Source organism: Panthera onca, chromosome A2 (assembly GCF_046562875.1).
Source record: "Panthera onca isolate mPanOnc1 chromosome A2, mPanOnc1 haplotype 2, whole genome shotgun sequence".
NCBI classification, from domain to species: Eukaryota; Metazoa; Chordata; class Mammalia; order Carnivora; family Felidae; genus Panthera; species Panthera onca.
Genome location: NC_138340.1, coordinates 114,382,161 through 114,399,055, shown reverse-complemented (window position 1 = coordinate 114,399,055; position 16,895 = coordinate 114,382,161). Strand labels below are relative to the sequence as shown.

Below are 16,895 nucleotides of genomic sequence, written 5' to 3'. Positions count from 1 at the left end.
TCATAGGAGACAGAGCACCTCCGACAGTTGACTATGTTAGACTGAGTGCATCTTGCAACTAGATATTAATTTTTGTTGGTAGATGCTGGCAGATTGGTATTGAAAGCTCCATACCCGTGGTACTTCCACGTTCTAATCTATATTGTTAAATAAAATGATACTTGGATTGATCATGAAGAAATTTTTCCTCCCGGCTTATTTGTGAGAGCAACTGCTGTTACTAACCAATGAGCTATAACTGCGAGAAGAGTCTTTGGGGGAAAACAGTGTGATAGATGGTATGAGGGCTGATTATCTGACTATCCCTAGTTCCTTTCAGTCTAAAGGACTAAAAGGGCATGCCCCTACTGTTTTCCAAGGGGCATCTCTCCCTGTGTCCCAGACCGGGACCATTTACACACCAAATCCAGTGACCTTTGAATGCTCAGGCTGATGAACCTCCCTCCAGCAACTTTTGACACTCACAGTGTGCTCTCTTCCACTCGTCCTTTCTTTTTGGCTTCTATGACATTTATGTCTCCCTGTTCTCCTGTTTGTGTCTTTCTTCTCTTCCTCCTTCCTGAATTCTCTTAGCATTGCCCAAATGTGAACATCCACCCCAGCTCACCTCAAACCCCTGCTTACAACTCCCTCGCAGTGGATCTGACATGACACTTAATGTCATCCCAGCCACTCTTTTCCTACCGTAGCTCCCATAATCTCCAGACCTCTTTAGCAAGCTCTGGTCTTTGATATTTTTACCCAGTATCTTCACTTTAAAGTAGCCATAGGGGCACCTGGGTGGTTCAGTTGGTTGTGTGTTCGACTTCAGCTCAGGTCACCATCTCATGGTTTGTGAGTTCAAGCCCCACATCAGGCTCACTGCTGTCAGTGCTGAGCCAGCTTCGGATCTTCTATCCCCCTCTCTATGCCCCTCTCGGGTTCTTATGCACGTGTGCACCTTCTCTCTCCCTCAAATTAAATAAACGTTTAAAGTAGCCTTAGAGTACTCAAACTCAGTGCATTTAAAGTAAACTTCCCTCTCCTTATTCTTCCTTTATCCAGTGTGACTGTCCTGACTGTCCTGACAGAGCAAGTGTAATCTCTATCTCTTGTCACTTCTCCTCTTGAAAATTTCCATTCACTTCCCCTTTTCTATAAAACAAGCCCCAGGCTTCTTATTCGAAGGCTCAAACACCCTCCAGGAATTGGCTCCAACCAACTTTCTAGCTTTATTTCTCAGTTAGGCCATGTGATCTCTTCCACTACTGTTTCACAACTATACCCCAGACCAAAACTTAGGAACCTGCCTGTCCACAGACAGCTAATATGAATAAGTGACTTGCCAGTGAGGGCAGAGCCATGATAAACTGGTACGCCCAGCATGAAGAAGGCAACTCAGCTCTAAGCCATGGTTGCTGTAGGACATGCAGACCTGGTGTTGCCAGATCTTCTGATTTTTAAATACTGTCACACAACAAAAAAACATCTTTAAGGGCTAGAGAAGGCCCAAAGACCATAAGATTGTGACTCAGCCACAGATCCACCCCCAGTCACTTCCATGCTTATGTTTATTTCACCTCTTTCTCCATACTTCTTACACGTGCAGAGGTCATCCCATGTGCTACCTGTTTGGTAAAACCTTCCCTGGGATATTGGAGTCTCCTTCATCCCCTGCAACATTTATGATTTGTGCTGCCCAGTTGAAATGTTACCTTATTTAAATTTACTTCCTGGGGATACATGTCTCAACTCCCTAACTCATTATGAGCATGAAACCGTGGGTCATTCTTATGTTTTCCTGTCTCTTACCCTCTAGTCCCTTCTTAACAAAAGTCTTATATATAGTCAGTTCTCAATACTTGGTTTTTCTTGGTTGATGGGTGGCGTTTGGAGAACTGGGACAGGATCTAAATATTATTTTATGACAGTAAAGAACAGAGAGGACTTACTGAGTGCCTGATGTATTCCGGTTCTCTGCCAGATGCTTTAGATAAATTATTCTGTTTCATCCTGGCTGCAGTTCTGCTAGGTGTGGGTGTGATACCCAGTTTACAGCTGCCTTAACTAAGGCCCTGAGAGGTTAAGTACAATGCCTAAGGCCATACAGGTAAAAATTCAGCTCTCCGATTCCCTTTGTATTTTTCACACTGTTTTCTAAGCTCCCAGCAGGCTTAGCAGACACATGCATGCACAAGCCACAAATGGGTTATAATTATAATTGTGCCTGGACACTGAGAGCAGCTGAGGGCTGAACCAGTAGGAGCTCATGGGACCTGTCACCTCCCTTACCCCCACGGTGACCTGCAAACATGGCCCTTGGTGTGGAGAAGGTAGGCGAGCCCTGTGTTGGTTAGTCCATGCTCCTTCTAGTGACATTTGTAAAAGGCAGCATGTGCAATGTAATACAGTTAAGAACATAATTTTTGGTATACTCCTTCCTTAGGAAAGAATGATGGGATTCCAAAACCAAATTTTACAAGGTAAAATAGATTTCGTTACTTGAAGAGTGCCACCCAAGTTCTGTCTGGAGGAAGCTCCTGTCATTAAAGAGGTGACTTTCCAGACAGATTCGATATAGAAACAGCATTAAGTGAATAAGCGTTTCTTGTGTGATCAATATTGAAAACTAAAATTAGAGCTCAAGATTTGGTGGTTTTAGAATAGTTAAGGAATACTCTGGTAGAACTATAAAAGTATACAGGAATCGAGTGAGTTTAAAAGCTGTGGTAAACAGCTGCATTTGAGGTCATTAATATCGCTTTCAGAAATGGAAAATTCATTGAGAAAGAAGCATATTTTTAACAGTGGAGCACTTTAACCTATGATTCAATCATGAACATTAATTTTTTTTTAACTTGTGCTTAATCAAATTACATGGTACATTTTGGCACTGCTTCTCAAAAAATAATGGCAAGTTGTAACATTCCAGGGCCAGAAATGAGACCTTTTATGTACAAAGTTTTTTTGGCTTCTTGAAATCAAGGTTAAAGTAGAACATATTTAAAGTGCCTTAAATTCCATTGCATCTGAAGTAGAAATACAGGTGAAACAAAATTGCTAATAGTACTTAGGGAATATGGGTTAGTATAGAAATGTTGAATATTCACATTACCATACTTAGATTAAATAGCTACTAAAGGCAGTTGTCTGTCAAAATTTTTATCATTTGCTTTCTTGGCAATTCACTTATACCCACCCCCCACCCCCAGAAAAAAACATTAAGCTTAGACCTTTTTGAGACATTTAGATCAGTTTCTCTTATTTGACTACATTTACATAACAGAACCCTATAAAAAGGATCTGTACCAAACTGACACAAGTCTTAGGGTGCTCTAGAAACATTTATGTTTTACAGAAGTGAAAATTTTGAGTGCTTGATACACTTAAAATGAGAATGAGAAAATACTTTAATTTTTGCATAAAAGAAAAATACATTCATGGGGCACCTGGGTGGCTCAGTCAGTTAAGCAACCGACTTCGGCTCAGGTCATGATCTCGTGGTTCTGAGTTCCAGCTCCACATCAGGCTCTGTGCTGATGGCTCAGAGCCTGGAGCCTGCTTCGGATTCTGTATCTCTCTATCTCTCTGCCCCTCCCCCACTCACACTCTGTCTCTCTGTCTCTCTCTTAAAAATAAACATTTAAAAATTTAAAAGAAAAAAATAAATTCAAATAAAATCAAATAGAAACAGACAATTCTTGTCTTACACCTTAAAATGAAAACAGTAACAGATGATAAAGTCTCATATTAACATCATTATGGTGAATAATAGACATGAATATTAGAGACATTTCTATCAAAGCTTTAGGTTTTGACCACACATTGATATATTTTATTTCAAGTGAACATAGTGCTTAAAACTGTAATAGTATTTGCTTTCCAGCAATAAGTATGATAAGTATGATAAGTACATACATACTTATGATAAGTACATAACATAAGTATGTTATCAGCATGTTTCTTTTGTACTGCAAGAGTACTTCCTATATTTAAAAAAGCCACAACATAAATATTCTTTTATTTGGGGGGAGGGATGTTGTGTGGGGGGGTAGTATTCCAAAAAGGATGGCTGAATATTTTTGTCAGTGATGAGTTAAGAATTTGGGATTCGGTTTAGTGATTGATTTAATGATTAGAATTTCAAAAGAAAGCTTTTTGTGTATTAATACCTAGGTATTCACAGAGTTGGAAAGCAAAATGAATATATCTTTTTATTCAGAATGTTAGTGTATATGGCAACTATGAAATTGTTTAAATGAGAGATATTTTTATACACAAATGTGCTTTTCTGCCTGTCTTAAATTACTATTAATTAAGCATTATATAATATAATAGATAATTATAGTGTTTTAATGTCGATGCCAGTGGATTTGCTACTCTTTCTAAATGGCTATTGTTGGCTAATAGTCTTCAGGGGATCATTTATGTAGCCATTGTGGTTCTAAAAATATCCCTAAATGCCATGGGACAGCCTTTTTTGAAACATGGCTGTTATAAAATGCATTTTTATCTGAAGTGTGTCCTTTTGATTATATCATTCATTTACTTTCATGTGCAGCAAAAAATACCAATGCTGAAAAAGAAGGGAAAGATCTTTATACATAAAAAAAATTTGATAACAATATGTTATGTAGGGAAAGATGTGAATCAAGGGTATTGAGAAACTGTTGTATTCATTAGGATTTTTAGCTATTTAGTAGGATTTTAACCAGAGATGTTTTCATGTAGCCTCATTGTTTTTATTTTAATTAATATTTCTATGGCAAGGAGATAATTAGGTAAATGCTGTTGAATATTAAATATAGCAGAAGCTTAGGGGAAAGCATTTCTGGGTCAAAGCCCTTAACAAAATATTGTCATGTGTGAGCTGATTAGTTGAATTGAATGCCAAATGGTTTTGCCACCATACAACCAGAATCTTAGAGTCACTCAGTTCATTATCTAAGGCTGTTCCAGAATGGAATGATTGGTTATGTCAAAGTTTAATGGCATTCATTCTAATTTCAGTTGCTAATGGAGTAAATTTTGATTAGAGAATAGTTCCAGCCTCTTTAAATTAGCTAAGTGTAAGAACATCCCAGAGAGACTGAACCTGCATTTTGAATGCTGAGTATATGAGGTTCTCAGGGCCTCACCCAGTGCTTTCTGTGTATTGTTGGCTCTGATCTATAAGGGTCCACAGAGAACCCTAAAATAGATTCTAGGCTACTCTGTGATTCTTGCTGCCTGTATCTAACATTGTATGCAAAAAAGACTCCCATTTCTAATTAGACCAGAGACATTGAGGATTTTCATCAACTACATTTAGTACAAAGCAGTGTTAGACTTTGGGAACATCCCTGTTCAGTCGTGTCCCAGAGTGATACGATAGTTCTCAAGTTGTATTTCAAAATATCCTAGGGTTCAGACATTATGCCGTTAAACTGTTTTGTTTAAGTTTGTTTATTTTTAAGAGAGAGAGCACAAGCAGGGGAGAGGCCAAGAGAGAGGGAGAGAATCCCAAGCAGACTCCATATTGTCAGTACAAAGCCAGACACAGGGCTCGAACTCACAAACCATGAGATCATGACCTGAGCTTGAAATCAAGAGTCAGACACTTAACTGACTAAGCCACCCAGACGCCCCTATTGAAACTATTTTAAAAACTGTGATGAAGGACACAGAGTTTCAAAAGTATATTTCAAACTTTCCATTAGGATAACCAGGCAATGAACTTATGCTGCCAGATTAACTAGTTTTGGGGCAGGTCTTAGAGTAAACCTTCTCCCGCCTTTGTTGTGCACGTGTAGATGCACGTGTAGAGATGGAATCTCTTCTGTGAATTTGGAAATTACATTGAAAGTCAGAGTTTGCCAGTGACTTTTGTAAGCAGGCGCTCTAGTGGAGAGCTCCTGGCTCTTCTGTGAATATAGGATGTGCGTGTGCGCTCACACTAAATCGTCCAACCAGCCACATTGCCACAGTTGCCTGTAAAGCTCTATACTGGGCTGTTCTTTCCTCTTACACACTTACAGTGTATAGATCTTAATTTAGGCCTACTGAGGCCCAGACACATCTGTTTGAGAACTTACTTTTACAAGAAATAGTAAGTTGGAACAGTGACTGTTAACATACTGCAGTGTGATACAACATTATAAGTGTAGGCTTATTTTACTGTATAGGCGCCATTTGTCAAACTCATTTTTTAATAAAGAATAGTGTTACTTAGTATAAATAAATAAGTATCTTTGAAAAAAACCTTTCTTAATACTTTTCCTTAACATCTATGGTTCATTTCACTTAAGGGCATTTTGCAATTAGAAAGCAAGCTTGTTTGTTTTTTTTTTTTTTTTTTAAACATTACCATTTGGGGCGCCTGGGTGGCTCAGTCGGTTAAGCGTCCAACTTCGGCTCAGGTCATGATCTCGCGGTCCGTGAGTTCGAGCCCCGCGTCGGGCTCTGTGCTGACAGCTCAGAGCCTGGAGCATGTTTCAGATTCTGTGTCTCCCTCTCTCTGACCCTCCCCTGTTCATGCTCTGTCTCTCCCTGTCTCAAAAATAAATAAAACGTTAAAAAAAAAATTAAAAAAAAAACAACATTACCATTTGCCACTTATTTGTGTAAATCAGGATTATCTTGATGTTCTGCAACCAAACAAAACAGAATTAGTGAAGCAGGGACAACTGATATAGGACTGTATATGTCATTTACTACCTCTTTATAGCAGAGTTTTGTGTTCGTAAACTTTGTTGTTTCACATGGATCAACTTTTACAGTAAACGTTATTGGTTATTTATAAAAATTCTGGAATTTTTCCAGTCTTCAACATAGAGCTATAGGGCTCTATACTGGGCAATTTTTTCTACTTACATACTTAGAGTAGCAGTTAGAGAGCTTAAATGCTATTGAGTATACAGGCTCATTAGTCTCACAACTTAATGCTATTTCAATTATCTAGAAATTTGATGGCCAGAATGTAATGGACATGAAAACGAAATCATATAGTAAAATGAATTTTAAGTTAAGGAGGGTGGATAAAGACTATTATGGCCAGAGCCCTACTTTGCATTCTACATGTAATCTTTTTTCTGTCAATTTGGAAGTGATATTGGGGGATGAGAGTTTGCCTGTTTAGGTATTCTATATGACATATAAGCTGCACTTTTCTTAGAACACTCACGGCCAAGAGGCAAGAGAGAAAAACAAATCAAACTTGTTTTTGTTGGTTGAGGAGGTAGGAAAGGGATTGGGAAGGAGCATATTGTGATACATTATACCTGCTCCCCATTTTTAGTGAGACTTAGCTCTGTCTCTCTCTCCATAGCAGTAACAACATCAACTGCCACTTTCCCAACTTCTTACAGATGCCTTTGAAAGAGAAAGGTGAATGGTCTTGGAACCTGATCTGTGTTCTCTAAGTTTATTATCCTACTTTATTATCCATTGTTCTTGCCCTAGACTTAGGTAATAGAAAGCCTTAATTTATTAAAACATGCAGGCTTCATTTCCTGTAGGATTGGAGTATATACCCCAGAAATATTGTAAAATTTATTTTTCAGAAGACTTTATTATGTATTGGTTTTCCATAACGTCTTTATGGACGTATGAGGTATTCTGTGTAAGGAGTTTAAAAAATCTTCACTTGAATAAATGATGTATTTTGTGGCTAAAATTCTCCTATCCTAATGCCTCCCACACCCACCACCATGTATCATGTTTCTGCCACACACTGTTTTAGAGGCTGGAGAAGCAGTTGTTCCTCTTACCACTGGTTCCTTACCTTGTGTTTGTTTTTCTTGCTTCGCAGAGACCCTCCTTGATGACTTCCTTCTCACGTACACAGTCTTCATGACAACTGATGACCTGTGCCAGGCGCTACTAAGGCAATATCCTTCATTAACTTCAGGATGCTGCATCGGCTTCCCTTCAGACCGATGTCTCGCATTAGTAATTAACTGCCTTTCCTAATTTCCTCAGCTCCTCTGTAGAGTGTGGATATGTTAAATATTAATGTAATGATATCCAAGGTAAAAGACGACACGAGACAGAATTGACAGGGGGAGCTGGAAAGCAGGGCTGCTGTTTTCACCTTCTAGGTCATGGGTAAATTGTACTGTTTGTATTATGTTTTCTTCCAACATAGGTCTCAAGACTTTAGAGAACTAGAGGTAAGTTTAGCATAGTGGGTGTACCCCAGAGTCAAGAGGCTGAGTGGATTGGCAGTAAGTGAACTTGTGAGTTCGTGCCAGAGGTTCGTGCCAGCGGTTAGTGCCAGAGGACTTGTGCAAGAGAACGTACACACATGATGGCACGTTTCTCCACAAGTCCGGGATCAGACCAGCTGTCCCCCAGGTGGGAGGTCTAAACTACGCCCTGGAATCAACTGCCGTCTCTTCAGAGCTTTGTGAAGACATGTGCTGTTAGAATGATGGATGGGATTAGAAGGTTAATGACCAGTTAAGGAAGCTTTATGATTTGATGCATTAACTAGGAGGGATGCAACAGAGGAAAGGCCAAAAAGCCAAGCCAAGTAAATTTACTCAAGAGTTTCCACACAGGCCTCTTGACTCACAATGTTCAAGGAAGGTGCTTCAGAAGCATTTAAGAAGCCTGGTTGGTAACTGTCAGATTTTTACCAAACTAAACTGAAGATTCCACTTGAGCTCATGTGAACATTTTCGGAAAGACAGATTTTGTGTGTGTGTGTGTGTGTGTGTGTGTGTGTGTGTGTGTACCTAGGTTTTATTGAGCCCTCAATGGAATGGTCTTGGCAATATTCTTTTCCTGTTAAATAATTGTTCTATTTCTCTCCTACTTTACAGCCTTTTCCTGCTTAAGAGAATACCTTCAAACTCCATAAAGGGCATAATTGAAATAAAATCTCTCTTAATAATACATTAACTAGAAATGGTGATTCGTTTTTAGTGCTTTGTTATCATAAGAGCACACAAAGCTACAGATCTTGTGAAACTTTATAGAACTAGTTCATAAAACTGATCTTGAAAAATTAGCAGTTTTGAATTTGGAAAATTTCTAAACCAGATTTCTTCCACAGCTCTCAAGTGGGTGTTACTAAGAAATTCTGTAATAATTTCAGAATTACACTTTAAAAGTGTTTTAGGGGCACCTGGGTGGCTCAGTCAGTTGAGCGTCTTCAGCCCAGGTCATGATCTCATGGTTCGAGCCCCACATCAGGCTCACAGCTGTTTAGCACACAGCTTTGGGTTCTCTGTCCTCCTCTCTCTGCCCCTTCCCTGCTTGCCCTCTTTCAAAAATAAATAAACATTAAAAAAATTATTAAAAGTGTTTTAGGAAAATATCAATGAGCTAGTTTCTTCTACATTTTAATGCTAACGTTTTCCCAAAAGTATTACCATCTATTGAACAACATAGTTTGTTTTATAGCAAATAAATGCCTTCAAATCATTGTTTTTAAATATGATCCTAATATCATTTGTGATTGTTACTAATATAATGCATCATAAAATTTCTCTGAAGAATCTCTAAAACTTTACTATAAGCATGTTTTGAGTCTTTGACAGACATTTTTTGAGAGAGAGAGACTGTGTGCACCAGGGAGTGGCAGAAGGAGAGGGAAAGAGAATCTTAAGCAGGCTCCATACTCAGCGAGGAGACCGATGCAGGGATCGATCTCACGACCATGAGATCATGACCTGAGCCCAAATCAAGAGTCGGACGCTTGACCAACTGAGCTACCCAGAGGTCACTAAGACGTTGTATATGAAAATTTAGTTCAGATTCTTAGCAGTCTAGTTACTAATTATCAAAATTTATGAAATCCATAACATTTTTAAGTCAGGAGTCTTCCTACATGACTATTTCAATATACTTGCAGACTCTGCTTTTTGTGAAATAATACGAACCACAAACAAAAGTATGGCATCCATATTTAATTTAAGAGATTTTTTGGTACACCTTAGTGAAGATATCTTATATATCCTCCTATCACCTTCTAAGAGTGGTCTGAATTATTTTTTGTTTGTCCCCCATGTTTTTTGACTATTATTTACAGATTAGAGCCATTTATACTGTTTTTGGATATCTTAGATGGGTACTTTTACAGTGATAGAATTTTATACTTTTCAGGTTTTATCATCATCAAGAGCATTATGTGAGCTCACAGGTTTAGTCTAGCTAATGGTCAGTGCATTACACTGAAAGTAAATCTTATCCAGTGCTTTCCCACTATTCCCCTCCTCCAGCTACATTTATAAATCAATATAATCTAGCATGGGAAAAATGTGTAAGAGTAATATACCCTGATACAGAAAACAGAATAATCCAAATGTTAAATTTAATCAGTAAACATTTTTAAAAATATATCTTGGGGCATCTGGGTGGCTCAGTCAGTTAAGTGTCTGACTTGGGCTTAGGTCATGATCTTATGATTTGTGGGTTCGAGTCCTGTTTCGGGCTCTCTGCTGTCCCCGTAGAGCCTGCTTCTGCTCCTCTGTCACCTCTCTCTCTGCCTTTCCCCTGCTTGTTCTCTTTCTGTGAAAAATAAATAAGCATTAAAAAAATCTATGTCTATATCTAGACAGATATAGATAGATATAGATATAGATATAGATATAGATATAGATATAGATATAGATATAGATATATCTTGCAGAAAGAACAAGATTAAGCAAATAAGTGGTAGTAACTATGAATGGAGAGGAGCAGCTGAACTGTCAGTCCCTGAACTTGCTTTGTCCTCCAAGTCCACAATTGTAGAACATATATGCAGTGGTACTAAAAAGCTCATCTCTTGACTACACATGCTGACCTAAAAGAAAGAAGCTGTTAGTACTTTCTAATTTTCTAGGTTTTCTTTATATTAGTCAGGCCATGATAGTCACAATAAAAGAAGAACATGATATCTGTACAAGTGAAAATAATGAAGGATATAAATCTTTATATTTTGCCTTTTTAGAAAAAAAACAGGAAAAAATAGAAGCTTTAACAGGTTCTTTGTGTGTTTGCCTGAGTTTATTTCACAGATAGAAATAAAAAAAAAATCAAATGCCCTTAATGTGTTTTTGCAGACTGGGGAGACAGTGACTGAAATATGTTTTAAAATATTTACAAAGGCTGAAATAGATATTTCTATTTTGCAATTATGTATCAGCATTAAAGAGTGTAGATTCCTGTCCAGCAACCCCAAAGCCTATCTGTCCTTGGAATCATAGCATTTCCTATTCTGATTTAACTTTTCATTGTATTCAAGATAGTCATAAATGATCATTTGGAGAACAAAAACACTAGATTGGTTTGGAAAATGCGAAGCTTCTGTCTCATTCCTGTGGCTTAAACACGTTGCTTTTGAGGTTGTTCTTTTTATACAATTTTAACAGTATAGTTAACACATGGTCGGTCACTGTATACAAATTTGGAAATATTTATGAGTATAATAAAAATTAAGGTACTCTGATATCTCATTACCTTGAGAAGCCACTGTTAACTTTCAGTATATATTATTCCAGGTAATGAAAATTTTCATATAAATAAGCATAGTTAACAGAAATGGATCATCCCATCATATTTTCTCACTTGCTTTCGTACTCAACAATACATGGTGTGTTTTTTGTTTTTTAATTTTTTTAATTTATTTTGAGAGAGAGAGACAGAGCAAGTGGGGGAGGGGCAGAGAGAGAAGGAGAGAGAGAATCCCAAGCAGGCTTTATACTGTCAGTGCAGAACCTGATGCCGGGCTTGAATTCACAAACTGTGAGATCATGACCTGAGCTGAAACCGAGTCGGACGCTTAACCAACTGAGTCACCCAAGCGCCCAACAATACATTTTGAACATCCACTGTCAGTAAATGCACTATAAGGTCATCAGTTTTATGGCTATAGAATAGCCTATTAATGCATATGTGATAATTTAGTTAACTATCCACAGTGTTTGAAGCATTTAGTTTGTTCCTGTTGTACTTTTTTTCATTCCAGTGAAAATGAAAATCAGCAGTCCTTTTTAATTATGTCTGCACATTTATCCAGTCCCTTTTTTCCAAGAAAATTCCTGGGGTTGGGCATTTAAATCATATCACAAATTATGCTCCAGAACTTTGTGCTCATTTGTGACTACTTGAGAAGTAACTGGTTTTATAAATTGTGGATTTCTGAAGATCAGAGGATACCTGGCCTAGTTCTGATCCAACTTTTATGGCAAGTGTCTACCTATGTAGTGACACCAGATCTCTTGGAGCCACCCTTGAAATTCATTGGTCTCTCTCTCTCTCTCTCTCTCTCTCTCTCTCTGCCCCAACCCACTCACATTCTGTCTTTGTCTCTCTCAAAAATAAATAAACATTATAAAAAAAATTTTTTTTTTAAAAAGGGGGCACCTGGGTGGCTCAGTCGATTGAGCGTCCAGCTTCGGCTCAGGTCATGATCTCACAGTTCGTGAGTTCGAGCCCCGCATCGGGCTCTGTGCTGACAGCTCAGAGCCTGGAGCCTGCTTCGGATTCTATGTCTCCCTCTCTCTTTGCCCCTAACCCACTCGCATTCTGTCTCTGTCTCTCTCAAAAATAAATAAACATTAAAAATTTTTAAATAAAGAAAAAAAAAAGGAATTCATTGGTCTCTTAGAATCTCTTCATGGTGACATTGACCCATGCTGCTGTATGGAACTGTGTCAGCAGCTATCAGTGCAAATCATCTAATTAACCTTCACGACCTGCCACCAAGTGCATAGAAATCATTTCCTGGGTTTACTTACTTTAGCTCTTTCCAGTGCATAACTTTTGCTCTTCCTACACATATACTTTTCCTCCGGCATGCTTAGATACTTGTAGATTCTTTGAAAAATGCTTTAGCATATTTTGAGAAAACAGTAGATAGATCTCTTTATATTTTTACTTCCAAGAACGCAATATTCTTTCTTAACCATTTGCACCTATTCTGCTAAGAAGTATCAAGGCAAAGAAGAAAACTCAGATGTTCCTTGTCGGAAACGTAAGGTCTTACATCTCGTGTCCCAGTGGATTGCTCTGTACAAAGACTGGTTACATGAAGACGAACATTCCAAAATGTTCTTAAAGGTAATCTGGTGACTTCCAGATATTCTTTGATGCCAAATGACTGATTTTATTTTCATTTATGCATTTCAAAAAATCTCATTTGTAGATTGTAGTCATTCAACTTTTATGTAATGTTCAAGCTGTGACTCAAAATATTAATGTCTTGATTTTTGAGGCCTGATATTTTGCACATAGAAATTTTTTTAATGGTGAAGAATTCATTATGAAAAAATGGAAAGGGCTAGTTTTACATTCACTCATTTAAGTTTATTTTATATGATTCATGGGAATTTTGATTCCAGATGAAATAATTAAGGTAGGTAAAATAAAACATACTTGAAAACTTGACCGTATTAATACATTGAGATTTACTCTAAGTTTGAACTAACCAGTCCCACATATATAATATTTGGATAAGAAAAATTATTTATCATTTAAAAACTCTATTGACAATACATGCATTATGAAAGTTTTTCAGTCCATGATGTATTTTGAGAATTTTATGCACTAATAATTTGCAAAATGGGTACTAACCTAGACTTACATTTGGAATTAGATAAATGTATATATTTTTCTAATTGTTCATAGGCTGCCATATCTTTTCCACACAGATGATTCTCTGGAGACAGTATGTAGACCATTGGATTCCTTTGCCACCAAAGCCATATTAGCTGTACAGGCTAACACAGAGAAGGAGTAGAATGGAAATTCGAGCAAGGAGCAGGTCTATTTCAGACAAGTGTTCAAACTGATTTTGCCTCTCATGAAGGAAATCATTTTGATTTCAAAATTCAGATGTCATTTAGACATCCACTTAAAAATTGGTTTAACCAACTCTTTCCCTAAACTAATGTTATTTTCAAAACAACTAGGTAATAGAATTTAATCGATTTTTTTCCCTCCTAAATGACGATGTGGATATTATTTTTTTAAATATAGAATAGGCACGGAACTCTTGAGTAGCCTTCCAGAGACCTGTAAGTTTCCAGCATTGATTACTTAAAGCCCCTGAAAGCTGTGAGGGAGCCACACAATTGAGTGAGGGGCTAGGAGGTAGAATCCCACATAGCATCTCACAGATGTCTGGTTTAACCCCCTGTATAACCCTGCTTTCCACCTGTTCCCTCAGCAGGGTAACCATGGTCTCAGTCTTAATCCTTAAAGAATAGGCATTTCAGCTGCCACTTTTCTTCCCCCCCAGACCATATACAGGAATGTACTGGATGATGTGTATGAATATCCAATACTTGAAAAAGAATTGAAAGAATTTCAAAAGATACTTGGAATGCACCGTCGTCAGTGAGTATTTAATTTTCTGGATTGCCATTAATAAAAGAAAGCAGCAAGCGTGATCGAATTTGGATGTTTTATAAATTTTTTTAAACATTTATTTATTTTTGAGAGACAGAGAAAGGGAACGAGAAGGGGAGGGGCAGAGAGGGAGGCAGACACAGAATCCGAAGCAGGCTCCAGGCTCTTAGCTGTCAGCACAGAGCCTGATGTGGGGCTCAAACCCACGAACCATGAGATCATGACCTGAGCCGAAGTCAGATGCTTAACCAGCTGAGCCACCCAGGCACCCTGGATGTCTTATAAAGGTCATCTTGAGGGATGCCTGTGTGGCTCAGTTGCTTAAGCATCCGACTTTGGCTCAGGTGATGATCTCATGGTTCGTGCGTTTGGGCCCCGCATCGGGCTCTGTGCTGACAGCTCAGAACCTGGAGCCTGCTTCGGATTCTGTGTCTCCCTCTCTCTCTGCCCCTTCCCCACCTCTCTAAAATAAATAAACATTAAAAAAAAACATTAAAATTCATCTTGAACATTCTGAATCAGGATTCCTTCTTGATTCCTTAGCTTTTCTATAGTAAATTGTGTATTTTGTTTTTATATCAAAATGAACACAAAATTAAGGTTGTTGACTATTTTGTTTAACCCTCTTTAATACGGTAGAAACTGTAACAACCTTCGTACATAAAAGCAATTATTTAATAAGTTATTTAATGTTAAAAATATAAACATTTAACTTGATGTTTTGGGGGCTCACAGCTATGTCTGATGGAATAAGGAAAAAAATTTTATAGGTAGGTTTCAGCAAGTCACAAAGCATTTTTAAAGCTCCATTTTATGGATTCCCTGAGGTTTCTTTATCAGTTTAGAAAGATTAAAAAAAAAAAAATTTACTCAATGACTTTTGGCATGTGTAAGTATCCCTGAGGTATCTATCATTAGTCTTTCAAGTTGCCAATACCTGACTTAACCACTGACCCTCCTTATTAATTTTGGTAAATGAAAGCATCAAGTCATTATTCAGTTTTCAGATACAGCTGCAAAGTTCATCTGAAGGGAAAAACTGTTCTCTGATTTACAGTGTAGTTTGTACATAGTAAACATGATGAAAGACATGTGTGTCAAGTTGTGAGAAACTTCTATTAAGATTTCAGAAGTCACAAAGGCACTTCTCAGAGAAAATGTTAATTCAGGCCTCTCAGATGACTAATTTGAGATTTAAAGCCTGACCTAATTTTAGTAAAGAGAGATCCTGTTGCAAATTAAGTGTCTATATAAATTAATTTTAGGGCACAAACAAATCACGTGGAAGTTTTCGTCCTCAATCGTGAAAATCACACACTTAGAAATTCAGAAATGAGATGCAGTTTAGGACAGTGTTAGAAACACGTGTTGTAAATTTGGGTGGTCTTCCTTTGTCACAGTCTACACCACAAGAAGCCCCCATCACCTAAGAGCAGTATGAGATTGTGAACAAATACATGAAACAGAAAAGAAAAAGAACCTTTACATCAGAATAATCCTCCACATGGAAGCTGTTCTTTGCTGCAAGACAGACCTTGTTACCCTTGAGAAACTTTAATTCATGGCTTAATACATTTAAATGCATTAGATGTACTAATGGAACTTGATATATCCCATTAAAAAAACTTACATAAAATGTGAAATAATTAATTAAAATAAGAAAATGATAGAAGATATGACTCTTGCCTCTTTGGTAGAAGATGATCTCTTAATTCTGGGAGAAGATTTGAGCTGGGGACCTGCAGGATGTCCACCACACAGGGAAACATTCTGGAAAAGATGCTCCTTGCGTTGACTTAACTATCTGAAGCACAATAATTTCACTTAAAATCCATCAGTATATGAGAAAACTTAAGAGTTTCTGTGGACTGAATAAATCCAGTTCTTCCCTCAGCGTTCACTTTCTGTGGGTAGAAAGTAAAATACGCCTGTGGAGTAGATGGCATCTTTTCTTCCTGGTTCGCTTAAAATCCAGAGCCCAATGTCAAGGGTGTTCTACCTAGTGACCTAATGAATACTGGGTTTTATCTTTTTGAAAAGTAAAAAACCTCTGCCCAGTACCTGAAAAGTAGTCTTCTGTGACAATCATTGCATTACACAGGGTTTGGGACAAAGACTGACTTCTTGTCCTTTTTCCTTTCAGCACTGTAGATGAATATTCACCACAAAGGAAGGTGAGGCAGACCTCTCTCTCTCTGAAATGGGGCCATCAAGCTTGAAGACCTTGCCTTGCCTCACTGGCATTTCTTCATAATGAAAAGGAGTGCTGCCTCCAGCAGAACAGGGGCAGGCAGGGAAGCCTGGGGCTAGACCTTGCGAGCACCTTCCTGCTTCACTTCAGTTTCCCTGCGCTAGTACAGATCCGGTCGTACCCATATGCCCTCGACTTGTCGTTCTGAGTATTTTTGGGGTCTTAGATTTGCCCCAGTGTTCCCAGAATCATATAAATTTGAATTTGAAATATTGATGGGAAAAGAAAAAAGAAAAAAAAATGCAGGCAAGAATCTTGACTGCAAGCATGAGGAAGTCGAGTAAGCAAAAGCTTTGCCCTTTCAACCCAACAAAAGGAGAAATGGTAGCAAGAAAGAACGTGCTTC

The 16,895-nt window shown here is 37.9% G+C and overlaps 1 protein-coding gene across 3 annotated transcripts in view; it reads left to right on the top strand.

Moving 5' to 3' along the window:
* Positions 1-16,895, top strand: part of RAPGEF5 (Rap guanine nucleotide exchange factor 5) — a 223,463-nt gene that overhangs the window by 169,266 nt on the left and 37,302 nt on the right. For all 3 annotated transcript variants that reach the window (XM_078441420.2, XM_060632685.3, XM_060632686.3), the window contains 4 exons: positions 7,769-7,847; positions 12,864-13,008; positions 14,189-14,286; positions 16,442-16,472. In XM_078441420.2, the coding sequence (XP_078297546.1) occupies positions 7,769-7,847; positions 12,864-13,008; positions 14,189-14,286; positions 16,442-16,472 (353 nt within the window). The remainder of the gene's footprint in view (positions 1-7,768; positions 7,848-12,863; positions 13,009-14,188; positions 14,287-16,441; positions 16,473-16,895) is intronic.